At 39.5% G+C, this 24092-nt stretch overlaps 1 protein-coding gene across 2 annotated transcripts; it reads right to left on the bottom strand.

Moving 5' to 3' along the window:
* Positions 1-2010: 2010 nt before the first annotated feature.
* Positions 2011-23298, bottom strand: C9 (complement C9). Of its 2 annotated transcripts, XM_037372844.1 has the most exons (12): positions 23169-23298; positions 17936-18053; positions 17098-17245; positions 15608-15755; positions 13849-13987; positions 12430-12648; positions 9775-10015; positions 8287-8415; positions 6133-6311; positions 5702-5930; positions 4677-4856; positions 2011-2178 (listed from the first exon to the last, which is right to left on the bottom strand). In XM_037372844.1, the coding sequence occupies exons 1-11, from the start codon at positions 23252-23254 to the stop codon at positions 4696-4698; spliced, it is 1797 nt and encodes a 598-aa protein (XP_037228741.1). In that variant the 5' UTR covers positions 23255-23298; the 3' UTR covers positions 2011-2178; positions 4677-4695. The 2 variants fall into 2 exon arrangements, with proteins under 2 accessions (XP_037228741.1, XP_037228742.1); XM_037372845.1 differs by lacking the exon at positions 17936-18053 and having other exon boundaries at positions 23169-23297.
* Between the last annotated feature and the right edge of the window lie 794 nt (positions 23299-24092).

Below are 24092 nucleotides of genomic sequence, written 5' to 3'. Positions count from 1 at the left end.
AATTTGTACAGAGCACTGATGGAAGCTCACTGAGAGTATTGTGTGCAATTCTAGTCAACTATGTTAAGCAACCATGAATTTAAACTGACACAGGTACAGGTGAAGTCTTCTAGTATGAGTAGGAGAACTTCCTGGCTTCTGGAAGGACACTAAAAGGGCTTGCCTTGTCTAACTTAAGAAAGTGGAGAAGCTATGACAAGGCCTGTAAGTATCAAGGAAGAATGCTTATTTATACTAAAAAATAAAGGACCAGCATGAAATAGATATAAATAGGTTGTGAGTACATTTAAAGTGGGAATTAAACAAAATTTTATGTTCATTTATATTCATTCATATTCAATAATAATCTTCCAAGGCGGGTAGAGGAGGATCAGAAAAGCTTCCATATGCTAGGTGAGGAATTTATGGAAGAGACTTAATGACAGGACAGGGAGGATTCTGACCTAAGGGAAAAAAAATTATTTGTCAGATGGAGAACACTAACAGTACTGGAAAGATGCTTGGTCAGGATGTCTGATCCCTACGCCTTTTTTTTTTTTTTTTTTTTTTTTTTTTTTTTTTCAACTAGGACTTTTTGCATGTGCAGCCCTTGAGGAATTGCTCTGTCTGCTAGGGATTTCCTGATATCTGATAACTGTGTTCTTGATGAATATTTCTGCTGTTCCCACACCTGATCCAGTAACATCAGATCTTCCATCCGGAGCAGCTTTATTCCAGGTGCACAGGGCAGCAAAGTATATAAGTAAGTGTTAGGTCTGAGGCTTTCTGAAATGTCCCAGGAAGGCCACAGGGATGCTAGGGGTGTGTGTGCTCTATCCATTAAGAATATCCAAGTTTGAACTTGGGAACATCAATTAGTGGAAGCCTGTTTCCACTTCTGTGGTGTGAAAGGAACTGTTCATGGTGGCAGGAACCAGTGAAAGGCCTTTTCTGGTCTTAGCACAGGGTGTGATTCACTTTCTTTGGTCAGCATCAGTACACTTCCACTTTTTGAATGCTCTCTTGCCGTAGTGACCTGGGAAACAGTTCTTTCTCCTGCTTTCTCTCGTGATGTTTGGTCTTCGTACTCAAAGTCTTCAGGGTCACTTGTGGTGGGCAGGAGGCAGGTAAAGAAGGTTCCGGGGCCTCTTCCAGATCTGGACATCAAGTATGCAAAGGACTGATCTTATTGATCTGATGGCTTTTATGATTCCTGTGTTTCCAAACCATTCAGCCTTCATATACCTTAGTTCTTTTAAAAATAAATCTGTTTTCTTGTGTCTTGCTTCCACGTAGATCTTCTGATGTCTACCACAATAGCTAAGTTAACATTAATACTTTTTCCTCAACAGGAACACTAATTTATTTTTGTTTTCTTAGCTGCCTTTTTTTCATTAAATTTCTTTGAGAAATATCCTTCTTCCCCACCTCAAACAAATTTTCCGGTGGTCGTCCTCTAGGTTCAAAAGTTGCTGAGCAAGACTGACAAATAGGTGCAATGACAGTACAATTGCCTCAGCTTTGTTTCCTTTGGAAGTTTTGCCGAAAATATGGATGGTATTATAACAAATCTTATCCCTTTGTAATGTGCTTCTGATTTCATATAAACCTTATTAACACATTGACATCAACAAGATACAATGTAAGGCCATTCAGCAAATATTGGGAGGAGCAAGACTAGTAACTCTAGTAAAGCTGCACATCTTCATAAACATACTGGTGATTAAGGACATGAATTAGAAGTAACATGAGAGGTTGGAAATAAATCCACAAGGGCATTTTGAAGAAGCTATTGACTCTCCCAGGTTATTTACTAACAATAAACCGTCGATCAGCTGGTGTTAAATACATTATTCTGATATTCCTGCTGGATCTGAATTCTTAAAAATCAGTTTGAAAACATACCACAAAGAAATATGGAAAAAACATTAACAAGGAGGCACTGTTATACCATTGACTAACGAAGATAGATAATCCACGCTTTAATGGTGGCCACAGACTAATAAAAGATGGACCACACCCACTGCATCAGTTCATCTCTGTTAAGATGTTTATTCATGTATTACTTTGTTTTGTTTTAATTAGCAATCATTTAAGCTGCAGGTGTTTTTAAATCATGGCATTCCATTGCTCTTTGGTAGCTAGCTGGCCAGCAGACACCGTGATTTGTAGAATTCATTTGGAGTCCACTGTTGTTTTCTAAAAAAGGAGAAAAAATAATAAAGAAATAGTAAAGGACAGTAGCTCCAACATATATATCGTTCAAAATGTAGGCGAAATAGTACTCTCATAGCTCAGCAAGATCATGATTTCACTGTGTCTCAAATATGACTCTAGCATAAATTAATTAAGAATGAATGAAAACATACTGTGATTTTCAGAAGACTTAAGTATATGACTTCTACTGGAAGAGTAAGTACTTAATATGTCTGATATATCAGGAGCCAAAGTGAGGTTATTTTTCTTCAAAGAGCTTTTACTATGCTGTACCATAGTAAACATATCAGAATATGTATGTATCATCAATAATCACACGGTATCCACTGTCATGACTAAACAGAAACATGTCAAAGATACAGTGCAGGAATAATATTAAGCTGCTGTTGAGATTTTTTTTTTAAATAAGACAAATTTCACTGGATCAAGAAAAAGCTAATGTGATACCCTGCTTTTAGCAAGAAAGCCATAGCATCAGCCTAGGGAACACCCAGGAGTAGGAAAACACATAGAAATACTTCCCCAGAATACTTTCCCATCCTGCCAAAATTGATGCTTCAGAGACTTCCTGAGCAAGCATGATTACCTGTGTATTTGGGAGCCTTCCATTAGTTCATGTTGAGGTTTTTTAGATACATATTTACTTTTGGCAAGCCCACTGTGTGAAGGGCTAGCCTTCAGTCTGTTTTGAGTCTGCCACTTGCTAGTATTATTCAATTTCCCGTACTTCTTATACTTGTCTTCCTCATATGACTCTCAATTTCCAGCTCTGTATTATATTCTACTCTCAAATTTCGCTCTCCTACCTCTAGAATAACTTATTGAATAAGTATCTTTGATAGCCTGTAGATGCGGTGCTGTAGGAAGTAGTTTGTAATTTCCTAGATGTAGAGCTAGATGGCCCATGAGTGCTGTCCCGCTGACCATGATTTCTTCAGGATGCTTCACAAATAGAGTATTAGATGTAGCTGACCTACTGAAGCTGAGAGAGGGCAGGCGTAGAAAAATCTTTTGATACATATTTTTTGGTGCAGAGAGAGGCCATACCACAAGACTGACCATTAGAGTGTTTCAGTGGGGAAACATTCAAAATCCTTTCCCTATCTTGCCACCTCTTTTATTTTTCTGACCTCCCAGAAAAGGAACTTCTGGAACTTTGGGTAACATAAAACCCAAACTCTTTCTCATTGACCTGAAAACCTTACTGTCACAGCCAATTGGCATGCAAGCTTTTTGATCTCAGCAGGTGAAGAAAGTTGAGACCACCTTGACATTTTATGGACCAGAGCATCTGTTCCCAAAATCCTGCTTGGGTGTTTTGGTGGGGGATTTTTTTGTTTCGTTTTTTTTTTGGTTTTTTTTTTGTTTGTTTCTTTGGTTATGTTTGCATTACAATATTGTATTAAAAATAAGGGGGGGGGGGGGGGGCGGGGGGGAGAAAAACAACCAAACCTGAAAAAACCATGTAGCTAGACATATACTTAAACTATTTTTTTCCAAGTTAAATGTTACAAAATGGCTATAACAGGAACTTTGTTGGATTTAAGCATTCTATTCATCAAGTAAGAGAATTCAGACTCCCAAATTGACTTTATATCTGTTTATGGAAAATATGTCTCTTTCCCTCTTCCTAAGACATAGGTGTTTTGATGGAGAGTTGGAATGGAGATGAAATTTGGATTTTAAGAGCTGGATTTTTAATCTGTTCTTATACATAACTCCATTTTACTCTTGAGTTCTGTGGTATAACATTACTTGCAAGACATTCAAATATAAATCCAGCCATTCATAAATTTGAGCTACAAGGTGACTGTTTTTAAAAAACTATCAAAACACAGACTTAAATGATACATGTAAGTGGACCTGCAGAAGAATGGCTGCAGAAGCATGGCTTTAGAATCTCTGAAGATCTGCACAATCCAGGCCTGGTATTAGAATAGGCCTGTAATCAGAATTGTACTGAAGTTGCTGTGCGGAAGTTAACAAGAAGGTAGCCTTGAGCTATTCTCGAATCCTGAGACCAAGTAATTATGTTGTGCCAACAGGCCGTGGCTGTAACAAGATACAGCTGCTGGGAAAGCAGGTGCAGGACCAAGAAAGATAGGGACCTGTATGGGAAAATAGGGAGTAACAAACTACAAGGCTGAAGCACAGCAACTCAATTAGCTACATGGATAGAATGCTTATTTTAGTCATGATAATTAGGGGTGTGAAACCTCGCGCGTTTAGAGACTACTAACCAATTTTATTTCTGCTTTACAAATATGCATATGTATCGGTTCTATATAAGTAATGTTAGAAAATAATAAAGTTGAGCAAGATGCATAACTCATATTGAGCATCTTCTTGACTCCGGCAAACCCTTCTTCCAACATGGACCTACCCATCAGTTCTTCAAATGTGTCACTCAAATGCCCCAGACATTGGCTGACCATTTATTCTAAACAGCAGTAACACGTTAGTAATCAGAGTCTGCTTACCTGTTTTGGACCAGCATAACTATTTTGTTTCTCCACAGGGCCTTTTTTCAATGCTTTCTCCCTGGCATGGTCTGCCATCAGGATCTGGTGTAGGATTATTACATTGGCGAGTTCGAGTGCTTTCTCCATTGATGCAGGTAGACCAGGCACTCCAACAGCTCCAGCCTCCATCAGTGACAACTGGGATTAAGACACCATACTAGGATTAGTCCAGCATCTCTTTGTCTTCTGTGCAGTGACAGAAAGATTAATTAGAGCGTTTTACTTGGCACTTTTGAGGCTGGACAAGGTAGAACTCAGTTCTTACGTTCTCAGTTACAGTGACTGCAAATCTTTGCAGCCTCCAGTGTACAACCCATTGCACAGATTTGGCTTTTGAAAATGCCCTTGTCAGTGGCACTACTTCAGAGCCCAGAGGTTTCAGTGTATTTGTCACCCTAGGAAACTGACTGAATATCAAGTTCCAAGGCCCAGTTTGGGCACCTGTGCTTTAAAAACTTGGCCACAGAGGATAAATTTACTGCACATAAATTTTTTACATTGTCGGTTGCAGAACTGCATTCATCACACTCTTCTCCTTTGTGGACCAACCTAATACTAAGCTAGCACAGTAATTATGAAATGAGATCATGTGTTAGCAAACACAGTGATTTTTAAGGAAACTGAAGACAAAGTAGCTCATGATGTGGTGAGATTGCTTTTGCCTGAGATCAGTTTACCATTACTGCACCAAGCTTTATTGCAGTAAAAAAAAAAAAAAAAAAAAGCTCCTGTTTACCTGAATGACCCAGGGGTATAATTCCAAGACACAACAATATATGTGGGACAATAATGAACTCTAATTTAGAGTGCTCTCTTTATGGGAAGAACCCAGTAACTTACACTAACTTCCACACCATATACCTGTTGGAATCGACAGCACCAGGTATAAGGGAGTACTACGATATCTTTCTGCCTTGTTTTGTCAGGATATAGTTCAAAATAACAAATATGCTCATTTTAGTCTGTCTGGAGTATTTACTAACCTTTAACTAGTGTAGATTTGGGAATCTGGCAAGCAATTCCCTTAAAGTAGCTTGAGCACATGCATGTACAGGCTCCATCTACCAGCACAAGGGTGCCTCCATTTTTGCAGGGTTCACATTTGCACACACTGTATTCAGTAATGTAGTCTTCAATTGCTCTTTCCAAATTTTGTTTCTTTAAATATGCATTTCTCATCTTAACTGGAACAAGTGTATGTATTGGAGAAGGCTGTAGAAGAAAGAAGCCCATGCATAACAGACATCCAAAGTTCTGAATCCCTTTGATATACCCATCACTAGTGTAAGCATCTGAAGAAACTGCCAAGATGAAAAAAATACCTGAAAGTTCATGATAAACTTGGAGTCTCACCTCCATCCTAGGACAAGCTTTCAAACTGTAAGAACAGAAGCTTTGAAGAAGTTGTACTTACTCGTTGCTGTATCACTACTGGAGCATCAACCAAAGACTTAGCCCACTCTATGTAATCCTTTACATCAACCGTTTTGGATCCTCGCAGTAACATTTCTTTTATTTTAACTGAAAAGTCAATCTTCCCTCCATCAACTAAGGAAATCACATCATCAATGACAGCATCATCCTTAAATTCTGCTACAGAAAGAGGAAAGAATGAAGAAAGTTTAATGCCCATGCATCTTAAAGAACAGTTATCCTTTTAGTGCAACCAGTCCAACTCTATAAAATGACTATAAAGAGAACCCTTCACTCACTAGTTGTGGTGAAATTCAATCTTTCTTTGCTCATACCTCTTATGTAGGAGGACATCTACTTTGCAATTGAATTAGAAAACCCTATATCCGAAAGGAAAAGAAGGGCAAAATGAGAGACATTATGGTGATCATAGCCATGTGATAACAAGCCAAAGATAATATGAGTAATTACTGTATCACCTGAGATGAACCAGAAAAGGGCAGGAATTAGAACAGCAGGGGCTTTTGTTTCAGAATTAAAACATAAGAACAAAGCAATGAAAATAATTGCCTTTTCTGTACTCAGTAGTAGATCTCCTTGCCTTCTGCAGCATTTGCATCATGTGATAGAAGATTCATCTCCAGACACACAAAGGGGCAGAAAGGAACAATGACAGGCAGGGGAATACAAGCAGCCTAATCAGGGGAAGGGAAAGCCTTGACTCCACCCAGCCCTGTCCCAGAAGAACCATTAGCAGGATGGGGCTGAGGATGAGTCAACAGGAAGATGCAAGAAGGGCATTTTGGGATTGTACAAATTTAAATACTTAGAATATATTTAGGGGACTGTCATTGAAGAGGTAAGGGAGGATCAGGGTGGCTTTGGGAAGAACAAGCATGGGAAAATAGAGGGATAAAGGCAAAAAAGGTGACTGATTTCATATAGACAGGTGGCTGATCAGTGAGCTTGTCTGTCGTGTACTGTCACAGATCTTTGCAGTCTGTCCTGGTTTACCATTAAATTCCACTTTGAACTGTTTTCCCAGGTGAGGAGACTCTAGTCTGCATGCATGCATGTATATGAAGATCTGTGTCAGCAACTAGAGTTGGACAATGGCTGATAGGACCTAGTGTTTGTGGTGCCAAGAACTGGAGGAAGTGAGGGTACCTATGTCAGTGTGTGATCACTAGCAAACACCATGCCAGACTAGCAGGTGAATAGGGTAAGTGGCTTTGGAGCCAAGTCTCAAAGTGGCTGTTAAACTGGCTTGGATATGTACATGTCTCCAGAGTGACACAGCTGGAGGAACTGGCTACTGGAGGGACATGGGGTTCTAAGCCAAATACTGGAGAGACCCCAAAGTTGTTGGGTTGACTGAAACCTGTTTGCAGGTGAGCGTGTCAGTGTAAGGCAGCTGGAGATAAGAGGATCCAAGGGCAGTTGCTGGGTAGACTGAGAACCTGAAGCCAGTTACTGAAGGCATCCGTTACGTGTGTTGGTGTGCACCATGTGGTCTGTACCAGCAATAGGAGTGCAGCTGTAGGCCTTGGTGGGTTGTGCATCTGGGTGCCAGGAACAGGGGAGATGAAGGATCCAGTTGCCAGTTCAGCTGAATGTTTAAGGTCAGCTGCTAGAGGGTTCTGTATTTGCTATATATGTATCTTGAGAAGGGGCTGGAATACCTGTGTGTTGTGCTGCCTGGGGAGAACATTGCTCTAGATGACCCTGCTTGAGCAGCGCAGTTGGACAAGATGGCCTCCAGAGGACACTTCCAACCCCAAACATTCTGTGATTCTGTGATATTTCCCACTAACAGACTTTGACCCTGATCAGGTGGAGAGAAGAACAGGATGAAGCCATTGGTGCTGTCTGTGTTTGCCTGAGTGCCATGCTTTTGTCTGTATTGATTTGTGTGGCCATCTATGTATGTGTGTATGTATGTGTTATATAAATACATTTTTCTGAGTGCTTACTGGGAAAACATGCTCAGCCTGGCTTGACCTGGGAGCATGGAAGTATGGCAGCCTCATCTTTCCTGATCTAATGGGTTTTTTCTGTCCCTAACAGCAATAACTATATTGATTATAAAAAGGGAAGCGATGGGTATCATCTTTCCTTAAGCAAAAGATATAATGTAAAATAAGGATATACTTACACTTGTCCTTTATATTAATCTTTTCACATTTATCACTATCAATAGTAAAATCTGCATGTAAATCTTTATATGTAATAGTGGCATCCAAGTGATAGCCAAGGCATCTTTTCACATCTTCTACAGTGACACCTGAAATTGGAAACAACCAGCTGATTAGAGGGAATTGAATGACCATTGATAATGTGATATTATTATTCTTGGAGAATTAATTTCAGGGCTATTGGAAATGTTTATGCTTTTCTTCTTCCTATTGATCCTCTGCTTTTTCCTCTTTTATGAAATGAATGTGAGGATGATTCTATTTGAAGTGCCTGTGCAGAGGCAGGTGAGACCTACAGTGATTAAGAAAATACCAAAACCCTCCAAAACCTCTTTTCTATTTCCCTTGACCTAGCTGAAAGCAGATTTTCTTCTAGGGACCACTTTTTGCTTATACTCTATTGAAATTTCTCAGCTGCTTATGATTTGCTCTTTTTATGTGCTGAGTTATTTGATCTTCCCAGTCTCTCCCAACCTCAAACTTATTTCTCCACTCCTTTCCCCCATAAAGTTAATTAAGGCCACTGATTTCTTACAAGTAATCTATTCCCATAAATTCTAATCCTCTTCCTCACTACGCCTTCAACACCTCCTTTCTATTTACTAAACTCAAACATATAATCTGGAACTTTTTTGTGTTCGGAAAGAAATTTGCTTAAGATTGGTGCTCAAGAAAAAATATAATCCAGCTTCACAATCTCCAGGTGAACAGAGTAATAGTGGGATACATAAGTGACAGAAATCTTTGCCCCATGTCTTTTTGCATAGTCTGAGTATCTTATCCTAATACTATTTTTAGTGCTGCATGCATCCCGTACTTATGTTCTGATCCCCAAAATCAGCATGAAAATTGCCTTTTCCAGCTTTATTCCAGAGTGATCACTTTAATCCATCACAAAACCACATATCTCTGAACTGCACATGAGGGAGGATTAAATTGCTGTTTTCCTGTCTTAACCAGGGCAAGGAGAATTCCAGTGTGAATGTTAAAGTCTGTAAAGACAGTTTCAACACACACAAGTGCACCATGTGCTGTCTAGGAAGCTCTTCAATTTATTCCTTATTTTTTGCCACCATCATACTTTTCGAGTGGTTGTACCATAAGGAGGTACCAACTAGCAAAGTGGATTTAAGGTTTAGGCAGATTTTCTAGACACTGAGGATGACTTGTGAATCATGTCACACCAATTATATTGCTAATATTTTGAAGAGGTTTGTTTAAGATTTTTTTTTTCTTAGTTACAGACTTCAAATAATTCTGGAAGTTACAAAGACTGACTCTCATCTCTCGATCTCATGTAATTCTGTAATGTCACTGTGTGCCACACACTGAACTGTGCTGTTCTCAGTAGTGCTCCATATGCACAAATCTATCCTCATACATCTCTTTGCATGACTGGACTCTTGGTGATAATCTGCATACCATAACAAGGCCAAGAGAATGCATACCTATTCGAGACATAGCATAGTTATCCAGCACGTACACAAGTTCATATTTGCCTCCTACAGTTCCAGAGATCGCGTAGTGAGTTCCATAATCTTCTAGGAATTTGAAATACTCTCCCTTATCATATTCAGCAGGCAGATGTTTTAGATCGTCAAGGAAACTATCTGTGAGACGGACATCACGACTCCGCATTTGGAATCTTCCCAGTTGAATCTTTCCTTTTACATGCAGAAAGCTTTGGTTCTGAGTGCAGAGAGAATAAAGCAGATGAGAGTGCCATTCTGGTATGCAGCACAGCAGAAAAATCTGTTCTATTTTACTTACCAAGAAACGCCAGTGCTTTTAAACATGGCATTCAATCTAGTGTTTTGGAACAGGGACAAACTTATATAATTCAAATTAAAAGCTCTCCAATTTAAACTGAGGAGGCAGCAAGAGATGTGAATTATTTAGTTCTTTCAGTTTTGCAGAACTCTCCCCTTACCAATTTCAGCAAGCCCTTTGAGATCTATTTGACAACAAGGTCTTTAAGTACAGTATCTACTGAACATGCTTTTCTGACTTTCATAACATTGAAAAGTAATTCCATACGGCTCACTTAACAAAAAAGCTGCCCACTGAGGACAGCTGGAGTTTTGTGTTTGTTACAGTCAGAGCAGAACTAAGTTCTGTTTTTGGATCACGTTGTTATTCTCAGACTGTCAAAGGAAGAGCACGGTTCCAATCAAAAACAAACAAAAAAACCCCAACCCCAAATAACATCATAAAATTAAAATTAATCAGGAAAAAATCCCTTTGAGGCACTTGACCTATACATACATTCTAAATCTAGGTTTAGTGACTGACATTTTCATAAATTACACTGCAGATGGTTTTATATCACAGTCTAAACTAGGACCTAGCTGCTGCCCATAACACATGACATCTTGTGAAATAGTTGCACTTCAGACTCTAAGCAAACACATGCCTTCCAAACCCCATTATTACTTGCAATACTTATGTGAATCCCTGAACAGTAGCGCCTAATAGGGGGTACTTAAAAGGGATTTAGCAATTGACCATGACATTTGCTGGCACCATTCAAAGGATCTTAAACTGCTGACTCAGAGGCTGCTTAGGACTGGCAGAGATCTTCAGGCATCTAAATCTCTGTGAGGAAATTTTTGTGGTGCAAGCATTCCTGTCATCCAGCATGTACACAATCCCTTACCCTCCTGGTGTCCCTGGGCTAATCCTGGCTTCAATGTGCGGGTGGGCCCTGGAGGGGACCCACCAGGGACTGTCGCTCCACTAACCTGCAGTAGTGTGACTTTACAGCGATAGACTCGGCCAGTGACAAACCACAACTCATTTTCTGAACTGATCTCTGAGCAAGAATTTGAGGCCCGAACTCCTGTCACAAGCCATTAGATTAAAAGCAGTCTGTAATACACCCTGAGCTACAGATGCATTGCATCCACGGAGAGGAATGCTTTGAGATTCGAACCGTCCATTTCCTTCCCAAGAAAACTTATACCGATACAAAGCCAGTGTTATATGCCAGCTTCTCCTTATAGCAAATACCTTTCTTTTCAGCATTATTTTAATTAGTCACTCATAAAAGTTATCTTAGTTTCCCTTTTATCCATTTGGTCTCCAGAGCTCTGAATGGGCCCTAGACAAGGCTGACAAGAAACTTGAAAGATGGAATTAGTTGAGGCAAATCTATTCTTCCTTGCCTGTGCTGCATTTCAGCACTGTGAAGTTGATTTACCTTGTGCACGATGGCATGTTGTGATCACAGACTCTGGCATATATGGTGGGAAAAGGCGTATGACCCAGTCAGTTAATTCCCTTAGCACCCAGCCGCTGGATTAGGCCATAGTGTCTAGCATCACTTTTTGTACTTTCTCTCTCTTTGACATCACTATGTGCTAAGGCTACTTCTTTACTAGTAAATTAAATGGGATAGTGCCTTTCCTCTGACTCGAAGGGCAAGTAGAGTGGTATGGCTTATGTGCAACCCCAAGACAGGCTTGCTTTCTCCATGCTGCCTAATAAGAACATTCCCTTTGAACATGCTGCAGGGGACCACAGGACGGGCATTGCTGGTGAGAGCATCAGAGCTGGCACAGACCAAAATCATGGCAGTGTGCTAGTGAAGCTGTGGATTACCTGTGCCAGTGCTAATGCCCACGCCTCTCAGCACAGGCTTGTTTATTAGTGCAGACGTACCCAAATGGCTGAGACCTGACCTTTCAGCTATTATTCTGCATTCCTATTTTGTGCTTGCCTTGTGTAGGCCTACTCAGTGGCATTTTTTTGCCCTAAGACTTAACCTAATTTACTCAGATTACACTGGAGTGGAGCTGCCCTCTAACCAAGATGAGAGCAGAGATCTTTGGCCCTTTTTAACATCAGGCCCCTGTTGAAGATGAGGGTGGTTGCTAGTCAAGGGTGGACAGTGGTAAGTGGAAGCTACATTTGGTTACCCTTGGGCCATGCCTGAAATTTTAACCCCACTATTGCTAATATATATATATTTTTTTAATAAATGACAAAAAAGTACCAGGCAGCTACAATACTTAGAAAGATTAATACTGTGTTATTCTAACATTCTGTAAAATTTACTGTTTGTAAAATAGTTACATTAAAATATTTAGCTTGATTAAACTTACCCTTTCTGTGGAACTTTCCAGGATAGAACTTAAACTTGAATTCTTGCTGTAGTAATACTTGAAATTCCCTTCTGAACTATTTTTTTTACTTCCTTCAGTAGGTGTGTATTTCAGAGACAGGTCAGCATTAAACTGTTTTCGTTTTTCTATGTAAACCTCTCTTAACATTTTTACCCGATCATGGTAGAACACAGATGTGAAGGTTTTGTCTGCTTTTGTCTTAGAAATAATAACAAAAAGATTTAATGAGAAAACAAAACTGTCAGTAACAGAAAAAAATACATAGCACTTTTACATAGCACTTTAAAGTTGCATGTTTAACATAGCTTAGCAATACATTTTCTCACTGATCTTTTTTCTTTCAAATGGAAATACCACTCCGTACCCAAACCACCTCATCTGGACCAGCTTAGTGGTTCAAAAGTGAACAGAAAACTGCAGTGAGGATAATTCAGTGAGTGTTAAATCTCAGCATGTAACAATGTCAAAGTAATTTATGTGTGTCAACAGTTCCTTTACGTGTAAGGAGTAGTGGTCTCCAGCTCCTTCCTGGAATGCAGACAAGAGTTGCTAATAGGTCCCAACATCTGAAATGAATCAGAACTATGATTTTGCTTTCTTTTCTCATAGCAGACAATAGCTACTTCAGAATACCTGTTTCAGTGTTGTTTATTTTTTTATACTTCAACAGAACATACAGTTTTAGAATGGAAAATAGCTATGCATCAAAATCAAATACGAGCAATGACCTCCGGGTCAGATTTATTCATTTTGTGCAGGATCTGGTTTAAATTGTAATTGTTCTATGGAGTTCCTACTTACAGTAATAAGTAAAGCACTTGGTAAGCAAAATACTGTTTTGATTTCTGAAATGCATCTGACATTGGTATTTCTAAGTTCATTAATATTTTTGGTGTTCAAACCTCACTGGAAGTCATAATCTGAATCTCAAAAGCCTATTAATTTTTTTTTCCAGTGGAACAGAGAAAGTCATCATTCATCATTGATTAGAAAATGGAAGCAGGACCAGAGTATTATATTATTCCTGCCTTTTTATCAGTGTCTTTTGTGTGTCCTTGAAAAGCAGATTGCTACTTGACCCAGTATAAGTTAGGTATCATATGCTTTTTGTGCATATCCTGTTTATCTGATCGGCTCTTACTGTAAACATTACAAAAAGATAGTTTCATTTACTAGGCACAAGTGCTGCAATTAACATGTGGGACTTTATCTGGGGCATCTGAGCTTAACTGGTAAAGCAAATGATATCACCTGTTTCCCTCTGGACTTTGTCAAAAGCTTGATGCTACAAAGCTGCAGCTGCCTGACTCAAGAGATAGACAAAGTCTTCCAAGAGGATGTCAGGATTCAGCATTCACTTAAACACATCCTAGTTTGCACAGAAGGACTTAGACTTACATCATAAGTAAGAACACCCACGTTCCACGGTTTGCGGTAATATGTCCGTGTGTTTCCATCACGCACCCTTTCACAAAGGCCGTTGAAAAAGTCATTGTCAAATGGGCTGGCCATTGGCTGCATCCCTAAGACATTGATTCTACAAGAGAAATAAAGAAGGGGTTACACTTTGAAAAAGGAGGTGTCAGCACCCATAGCCTGTAGACAATGGTATTGTGACTGGAAAATGCAGATTCTGTAAGAGATGGAGAAAGACTATAGCTGTGGAACTGAATTTCGCTTCATCCACACCAGCCTGCCTCATGTCTTCTGGACCTCTCATCTGTGTAATGGAGATAATGATAAATATTTTGTAAAGAACTTTAAGGGCTATGTATGAGAAATAAAGAAATAAAAAATAGATATTCAACATCAAACACTGGGGGAACCTTAGGAATAAAGGGAGAAAAAACATGCATTGGCCATTGACCAATGTATTCATGAGGAAGCATTCCTTATAGGTTTAAAAGGAACATCTCTACAGCTATTTCAACCTGTTGTTTTAATCACTTATATTAGTTTGTTTCCTAGTAGGAACTGTGGTATCAAGTGTGTACAAGATCCATCAAATCGGTAGAAGGAATATACAGCAACTCCTAGCCTGTCTTTTCTCACAGGGTGGGACTTTGTAGAGTCATGGTGTTCTCTGGAGCAGAGGAGAAGAAATCTAAACCATTACAAAACCAGAGAAATGGGCATACTGGCTTCATAGCTCTATGCATCTACATACCGATGTACAGGAGATACTTCCAAAAATAACTGCTCTTTGGAGGATTCTGTATGATTGTTTTGCCATTCTATGTCTGTTTCATAGATTTGAATCTTTTCAGTATTTCAGTGGTTATCAATTCATCGAAGTCTCCAGTGTCACTACTGCACAGGTATATAACATTTCTTGTGGAAAATTTTAGTAACAGATTGTAATAGAAATAATAAAGAAGCTACTTCTAAAAATGCCGAAGTACCTGGCTTACTTCCCTGTGCTACAAGGGCAGCATTTTCGCTCTTGTGCAATAATACTATTATCAAAATTAAATTAAAAGGTTGTATCCTTTTCATTTAAACACAAGGTGGTGCTGTAGTATATTTTTATTTTCATCTGTTCCAATTTGGATAGCTGCCTTTTAACTCTATTTGTAGATAAACAGTTTGTCACACTTTTTCTTGTTTGAAACAAAAGAAGTTCAGCAGGGCCTGAAAATAGAAAGATTAACTTTTGACTTAGATTAATGATGAAAACTCCTGTAAATAATGAAGATTTGGGAAATGCAGAGCGCAATACTGGAAAAAAGCTGCAGGCAGAGTGTTGTTGCAGTAAGGCATCCCATTGTATAAACAATCAAGAAACATTTTCTCTCTTTTAGACTTGCATGTTAGTAAAGTAATTGGGAATGATTCATTATGAAATATCTCTTGAAACACATCTCTTTCTATAAAATTTAGATTTAAATAGTAAGTTTTATATTCATGTAACATCTGTATATGTTTCTGGGTATCAGTGTAATGATTGATTTACACTGTCTGTATAAATATTTTATGCTCCATAAGTACAAAAAAAACCCCCAGTAGTTAGGTGTTCTTCCAAAAGCTACATAACATTTCTGAATACAAATGTGAACATGATTCAGATTCCATTTGTGGGAATATCAGCGTGCCCCGTGTTTTCAGCTGGCGTTGAAGACTAAGAAGTCCAAATACTACTTTTTCCTTCATTACATACCCTTGTCCTGCGGTCCTACCAACTTCAGACACATCAATATCATGGTTACGGCATGGTGATCGTGGGTCAGATTCGCAGTTATCTTCATCGGAAAAGTCTCCACAGTCATTATCTACATTACACACAAGTCGTTGCTTTATACATCGACCTAATAAAAGAATAGAACATTGAATTAATGGATTTTTTTTCCAAGATGGACTGTGAATGATACCGCTACTTTTTACTGAGATCTTCCTTGTCATATATACCTATTATTGTCACAAGGAATTAAAGTCCTACACCCTGCCTCCTTCAAATGAAAAAAACTCCACCCTTATTACTGTATTTACTTATGAGTTTACTAGGATTGCTAAGAAAACTAAGTGGTGGGAACTACTGTCATTTGCATAAAGTTGTTACTTTCTGTAATTGTTTCTATATTAATTTTTATTATTAATGATATTTTCAATTTATATTAAAAGAATACAGGAAAATATTAATATCAACAAAGGATTATTTCTGAGTTGTTTAAATTGTTGCTATTTGGAATATATTATTTGAATAATATGGACACCATGGTGTCCAAAACTATAGTTATTTTTGTTCTAAAGCAACAGTGAAGAAACAAATCTCCTGAGGTTGCACATCACAGGTTTTACAAAGACTGACTTTTTTCCTACTGGATTTAGATTTGGGGCAAATTTAGCCCTAGCATAATAAAACGTTTGTTGATATCAGCTGCCTGTCCTGTAAGTGCCACACAATGGCTGTGGACTAGTAGTTAAATACATACTTTCTAATGTTTCTTTCTCTACTTGCACTTCACAGTATTTGAGATGAAGACAATACTGACAATGGAATGGCTTGGGACTCAAAATTCACTTACCATCTTTCCTTTTCTGTTTTTTACTAGTTTTATTACTATTACCTTTTCCTATTATTTCGTTTATGATGAATATTGAACATTACATTCATTCATATGCCGTGCATATATCACTACAAAGTTACATCTTACTTTGGATCTAGAGGCATTCTGGTCTCCAGCTAGCATCTATCATACCACTTCGGTTATCCCTACCCATTTTGTTAAGATTCCTTAAGTCCAGGTTTTTGCTAGTGATTTTTCATAAAAAGGTGTTTCTGAAGCAGGTGGAGAAGCTGTGCTACAACAAAGGACATACAGTATGGTCAGCTTTTAACCATGGAGTAGAAATTACAGGAGAAGAATTTAAACTTGATGAAATGCAATGTACCCCTTCTCAAGCATTCTTCATGCTGTGGTTTTGGCATTGTGGTTTTGCAACCCACCTGTCTACACACCAGGGATTGTCATTAAACCCTAGCAATCCGGCACCGCTTCAGGAAATCTTCCACAACTAGAAAAGCACTGAAGCATGTATCACTTCTTGTGATGTATTCTGTCTTCAATGGAAACTGATTTCACAGAACTAAGTAAAACATAGTTTCCTGAGTTACTTCATAACTTGCTATGGCATGAAAGCAAAACCTACCAGAACTGCATTGAAAGTCAGTACCACAGTTTAGTTCTGGTTCTTCAGGACAGACTTTGCTCGTCTTACAGCTTTGGGTATCTCCTAAGGTCTCCAGGCATGGTGTTCCACCAAACTGTCCAAATCTTTCAATATTTCTAGACCGAAACTTGAAAGATAAATAACACTATTAACATTGATTAAAGAGAAATGAGAACTACCAGAACTGAAGGATTTCCAGCTGAACTTAAACTTTTCAAAATGAAGCATCTTTAGTGAAATTTTTGTTTGAAAATCCATAGGCACAGCTCATGGTGTAAAAAAAGGTGTAAAGGAACATTGAATTAATGTCTTAAAGGAACATTGAATTAATGTCTTAGCAGGTATGTACAGATGCTTATTTTTCACTATTTAATTTATTTCACTATTTTCATTACTTTCAATGCAGGGAGGAAATGCATCATATATATTTTGTATGCTTTCAATCTTTAATTTTTTTAAAGTTTCATAAAAACCTCCCTAAATAAAATAAAAATCTGCTTTTGACAAAATCTACTTTTTATTTTAAAAAGGAAGATATATTGAAAAGTAATGTTCTTAACAGAAACATCCACATGGCCTAAATAGATAATTACTATCACCAATACATTTTAAATGAGAATGCTTGACCAGTCTTGTAAATCTGTAAAAAGTCGTCTTTTACTCTTAATGCTTCAGAACAGAAATGATCATAGGTTTCATCAAATCATGAACATACAATATAAGAGTTGCAATGTGCTATTTTCCTATAACCAAAAGGCAGACAGATACTGTCCCTTTGGTTGTGGCTTTGGAACAAAGACTTCCGACTACAGCTTACCCTTTGATAAGTGCATGGGTCACAGGGCCCCCAAGTGCTCCAGCTGCTAAGCTTGCAGTCTATCGGAGATGGAGCATTCAGTTCTCTTGTTCCCCTGTGGAAAGCTTTTTCTGAAGAGCTGTCAAACAAAACATTCCAGTACAGTTCTGGGCAGTACACTGAAGAACTCACATGTGAGTTTGTATTTAAACCATAGACCAATATTTTGGAAGCATCTTCAAACTATTCTCTGCTTCATTTTCATAGCAGTGCTCAATACTCAGATGTATAAACAGCTGCCTATTATTAAATTCTTTGGTGGTTTAAAATTTCATTAAACAAGCTTTGAAGACTTAATAAGCCAGCTCTTTTTCCCTTTTTCAGAACTCATGTACTCATGCTCTTCTTGTGGGTCATGTTGTTAAAGAGAATCAAACAATAATACACAGGGAACATCTGCAGTTCCCCTGTTCAGACAGTGGTCGTGCTCCCTGTACTTAAAGCTGAAGACAAAGGCACAGCAGCGCATCTGAAATAGACATAGCACTTCCAACACATGTCATTGTGAGTTTTAGCTATTAACTTTAATGGGGTTGCCCTTAAACCTAGATAAAAGTTTAAACACTTTCCTGAATTAAAAAAAAAGGCTCATAAATAAATAAATAAACAGGACAACTTATATAGTTGGAGAGGCTAGACAAGTGTTCAGCTATCTAAAGTATTCTTCAGCTTGCCAAGTTGAATACTTCGCCAATTACGCCTGTATTTTCAAGAGTGACTCTTCATTTTGGCGCCCAGTTTTAAATACCATGAAACTCCTGGTGTTCAGTTAGTGAAAGGCTATCACTTTATAGAAATTGCATTTTTTTTTCAAAGAAACCACAGTTAGACATTAGAAACGGGTGCACTGTAGGATGACTTGTTAATTTTAAAAACCAAGGCCAATTGTTTACTGGTGACCTCATCTTTACAGGTAACAATGCTGGAGGGCAGAGGAATGGAAGAGCATTGAAGTCTGACCTACCTAGTTTACTGTCTGTAATTTATTCCAGTTTGGCCTCACATGCTGAATATTCACCCACTGTGAAACAACTCTCTCTCTGCATCTCTCAAGGTTAATGCTATTGCCTCTGCCCTACAATGGGACCCTCTTTGCTGAGCCCATCCAGCTGGCACATCTGCAGCTCTTGAAATGTGATGTATGCACTTTCGATGCAGGCAAGGCCTTGTCCTCCACTCTTTGACCCCCTTCCCTCATACAAGTACATCGGGACTCCAAACAAATATAACCTGATTCCATAAGATTGAGCAATCTGCAGTTTGGACAAGGAAGGGACACCACTTGGTTCAGCTTTTTGGTGCCATTTATTGTATGTTCAGGTTACATACATAGTGTTATTGAGACACTAAATTGACCTATGTCTCTTTCCAGATATTGAATTTTAAACAGTTCAGGGATCACAGGGTTGTTATGCAACCTTTTATACTCTCAGCTGACTCTGACTGGCTCTGATGCTTCAGACTTTCTGCTGTGACACACACGTGCTGTAAACATGCACCACAGCTGCTGCTGGTAGTATTTGTATCACACACTCCCATTGCCTTGCCTGCTGCTCCTAAATAATTCCTTTCATAAAGTTTCCTGGCCTCAAGCTAAGGACTGCAGTAAACAGGTTCTTGGCTGAGGATGTTGCTTTCAACAGGTGGGATTTTGACAAAAAGGAAATAGCAAAAAGCAAAAATATGCCCAATATCTGTGGGCAGCAGAAATGAGATGAAGACTTAAGAGTCTCTCCACACAAGAGGGACCTCCCAGACTCTTAGTTGGTAGGGAAGTGTGAAGCTGTGCTGTGTGCCTGGCACCAGGAATTGGGGTACCTGAGAGAGGATGCTGATCCAGCCTTGTGAAAAGTCTGTTTTACACAGCATTCCCTTTCACTAATTCTCTGGTGGACTCTGAGAACCTAAATCAGTAACCCACTGGTTGGCAGCTGAAAGCACTGCGAACTTGGAGATGGCATTGAATACCTGTCCTGTTCTTAGACTTCTCCCTGACATCCTTTAATGATCACTATCAGGAACAGGGTAATGGGTTGGCTGTCTCTTTTTCTCTGACCCAGAAAGACAGTGATTACATTCATCATGGTACTTTTAATCTGAGCCTTTTCTTCTACTTGCATATGCACACTTAGGGGCCAGCTTGCTTTCTTCGGTGCTATTCAAGTTTACAGCAAAACAGTCTGCAAGGTGTGTATTTTAAATATTGACTAAGCATGCATGCTTACACACATCAGAAGAATATTTCAGCTTGGGAACTGGTACAGATTTTTGCAGTTATAGTTCCACCTGAGCTGTGCTGCAGCCACACTTACCCCATGTTATATTAAGGCTTATAATTAAAAAATAAGAAAGAATAAGAAAGAAGTATAGCAGGGGTCCTCAAACTACAGCCCACGGTCCGGATACGGCCCCCCAGGGTCCTCAATCCGGCCCCTGGTATTTACAGATCCCCCCCCCCCCCCCGCCGGGGGTTGGGGGGGGAACCAAGCAGCCGCAGATGGCTGCCTGCCACTGCATCTGTGCGCCGGCCCCTGTTTAAAAAGTTTGAGGACCCCTGAAGTATAGAGTATCTCTTTGAAACTTCTACAGAAAAGGCTAAATCCTAGAAGGTGGTTGTATGGAAGATGGAGGCACCATGTAGAAGTTGCTTCAGGAGAAATGCCATCTGAACGTAGAAAACTAACACCTTTACTGTGAGAACAATTAAACATCAGAAGAGGTTGCCCTGGGACATGGTAGAATGTCCCCCACCAGAAATATTCAAGACTTTGACAGGACCCCTGGATAATCTAACCTAAGGCCCCACTTTGAACAGAACATTGTACAAGTTCTCCAGAGGTCCCTTCCAATCTAGACTTTCCAATGTATTCTACAGTTCTTTGGAATTCTGGGAAGTTGTAATGTATTTGAAGTTTGATGTAGCCCTCCAGGCTCTTTCCTTTGCCTGTAATTAGCTCATCTTACAAAACCTTCAGCAACACTACAATTTACTGTAACTTCATAAGCAGGCAATGCTTTGAAAAGTTGCCGTACGGTATTCTGTTAAATATTTTTCCACCACTCAGCATGACAGTAACATCAATGGAGGGGAGAAATGAAAATCTACTGGTCCGGTAAATGGATGAGATTCAACTTGTTCCTTCCTGTATCTGCAAAGATGGCTGCATATATGACCTTTCTATCTCCTTACTGATGTAGGACTGTAAACCTCTGAGTAACAACATCTATCCTGGCATCTTGGGTTGAAGACTACTGACTCGTTGTCCTTAAAGACAGTAGCAGTGGGGAACCCTTAGACGCTAGACATACTGAGGCACCTAATAGGATTTCTAAAGGCAGATGGATATCTTATTCATAGCAATAATTAGGTATTTAGGTACTTTAGATGTTTACATTGAAATAGGTTTCTGAACTTTTAAATTATTACCTTAAAAATGCAGCCAAAATCCCTTGCAGCAGTAAGAATGAACCGTGAAGAGCAGTGTCTAGGTGGAGCGTCTAAAGCAGTGATCAGACTCAAGCTAGCACAGATCCTAAGGTTCCTGTTAAGTCATTATTTTGAGTCTAAAATAAAAATCCCAGGCAGGAAAGGCTGAGTTGAACTTTTCAAAGCAAATGGTAGTCTTGCCACCACCTGTCGGCAAACCAGAGCTGATGGTAGTCTTTGAGCTGACTTTCAGGAGGCACAGGTTTTCACATAATCCCAATGGAGCAACATCTGCAAGAATATTCATTGTCTGTGTACATCACCCTGGGCTCCCTCCAGGTTAGTGTACAAGGTTTACATGATTTGCTGCAGATCCAGCTTTAGGGTTTTGGATTAGAGAAGAAAAAAAAAAAAAATCAGAAAAAGTTCATTGCAAATGAGTCTCATGAACTCTGAAACACCAACAATGCATCCACTGTCCAGACTGATCTGGAAATTGAAAGGGAGACATATGGAAAGAGTGTTTTATTCAACATCATTGTGTAGAAAAAACAAAGATAGATGGGAAATTGGCAAGCTTGTCACCTCCACATTAAACCTGGGCAGACACAGTTACTAAAAAAACATGCTGAAACAGGAGATACTAAATCACACAATTTAAGTAGGAGAGAAGGTAAAAGCAGTTCAGCTACTGAAGAATGTCACTGAAGGTGGCAGTTGGGAGTAAGAACTTTAGAGACAAGTGTGGAAATCAAGATATCTTCTCAGCTATCCATTATTGGGGAGGTTTGAGGGACAGAAGAATGCTCTTTGGAAAGGAAAAGCCATTTCATGATCAGTACACAAAATTGCTCGCACTTTGACCCGGATTGCGCAATATACTCTGTACACCCTCAGGCCATACAGCTTTGATAGTTTGTTGTTGATCCATTCTTCAAAATACAGAGCTGTTCAGTTCATCAGTTACAAAACTGATGTCTCAAGAAAAAGCCTTGGTTTGACAATTAGCACTGACCAAGACAAAAGGCATGGCGCTCTTGAATTTGGAGACATGATAGCAACACATGGGGGCATAATTTTGCCACCTTTAGTTGCTAGCACCATCAGGAAGCTGCATAATCTTTGGCATGATGTGAAGTCAAGCTGCTGGCCTGGCCCATGTTGCCTGCTATGGACTTTCTGTAATAATCATATCTGGCTTGACTGTTTTCTACGGAATATATCAAAACTGTGCTTTAATTGGAGCTGAATGCCAAAATAATAATAACCGTCAAAACCTAAGGAGAGAGGGAAGCAGCAATCCTTCTAGTTTCGAAGACAGCTCTATTCCTGGTAGTGTAGCTCTTCAGTTGTTTTCACACGATACTTTTGTAGGGATGATGTCTTTAGTTCTCCTCCTAGTGATACTTACAGTGAAAAAACAAAGGCTATTTCCAGACAATTAGAAATAGGCAGTCTCGGAGACTTTGAATAGGAATAGAAGTATTGTGAGAAGAAAACAGTGTCCGGAGCTACACCTCCCTGCAAAAACATGGCTTTAACTGCTATCAGTCACCTTTATTGTACCACATACACCCAAAACAAATGAATAAAAGATTCATATTTGACTCCTTGTAGTTTCTTTACTCCTTTACTAGCAAGAAGTCGTTTCCTGTTTCATTGGATATCTGAGTGAGCTACCATTAGAAGTACCTGCACTGGAGGTTTACGCTCTGTGTTGGAGAAACAAGACAGTATAGACATCTGCAGAAGACCACGGACACTTACCTTCTGCCTTCCCCCAAAAGTGAGGCAGCCACCTCTAAACTGCATAGTATGGATATAAGCTGCAAGGTAACACGCATGCTTCTCATTTTGTAGCTCGTAGCTCAATAGACAAGAATTGCCATGACTGAATTTGTCATTTCTTTATTTGATCATTCTGTTACTTATTACCAAGAGAACAAACAAAAAGCAGTGCTTACTGAAGAATGCCAGTTAATGGCCAAAACTGCCTTACAGTAAGTGCTCTAAAGTCCACTTTTCAGAAAATTCCACTTTTTCTTGTGTGGAGACTGAGACATAGTGTAAAGTAGCTTCAAGATTAAAACCAAGCTATTTTTGTTTACTAATACCTTTTAAATAGGGGAAAGATTTTATTTAATTAGAGAACAATTAACTGCCTTGTAAAAAGCTGTCATAGAATCATAGAATCATTTAGGTTGGAAAGACCTCTGAGATCATCAAGTCCAACTGTTAACCCAGCACTGCCAAGTCCACCATTAAACCATGTCCCCGTGCACTGCATCTATGCATTTTTTTAAACAGGGATGGGGATTTCACGGCCTCCCTGGGCAGCCTGTTCCAGTGCTTGACAAGCCCTTCAGTGAAGAAATTTTTCTTTATACCCAATCTAACTCCACCCTGTGCAACTTGAGGCCGTCTCCTCTTGCCCTGTCACTTGTCACCTGGGAGAAGAGACCGACCCCCCTGCCCACACCCTCCTGTCAGGCAGCTGCAGGGAGCCACAAGGTCCCCCCGAGCCGCCTCCTCTCCAGGCTGACCCCCCCCAGTTCCCCCAGCCGCTCCCCACCAGCCTTGTGCCCCAGCCCCGGCACCAGCCCCCTGCCCGTCTCTGGACACGCTGCAGCCCCTCTGCGTCCCCCTGGCAGTGAGGGGCCCAACCTGAACACAGGAGTCGAGGGGCGGCCT

The sequence above is a fragment of the Falco rusticolus genome, chromosome Z (assembly GCF_015220075.1).
Source record: "Falco rusticolus isolate bFalRus1 chromosome Z, bFalRus1.pri, whole genome shotgun sequence".
NCBI lineage: Eukaryota > Metazoa > Chordata > Aves > Falconiformes > Falconidae > Falco > Falco rusticolus.
The sequence above is the reverse complement of the archived record's forward strand: the minus strand, read 5'-3'. Positions and strand labels throughout refer to the sequence as shown.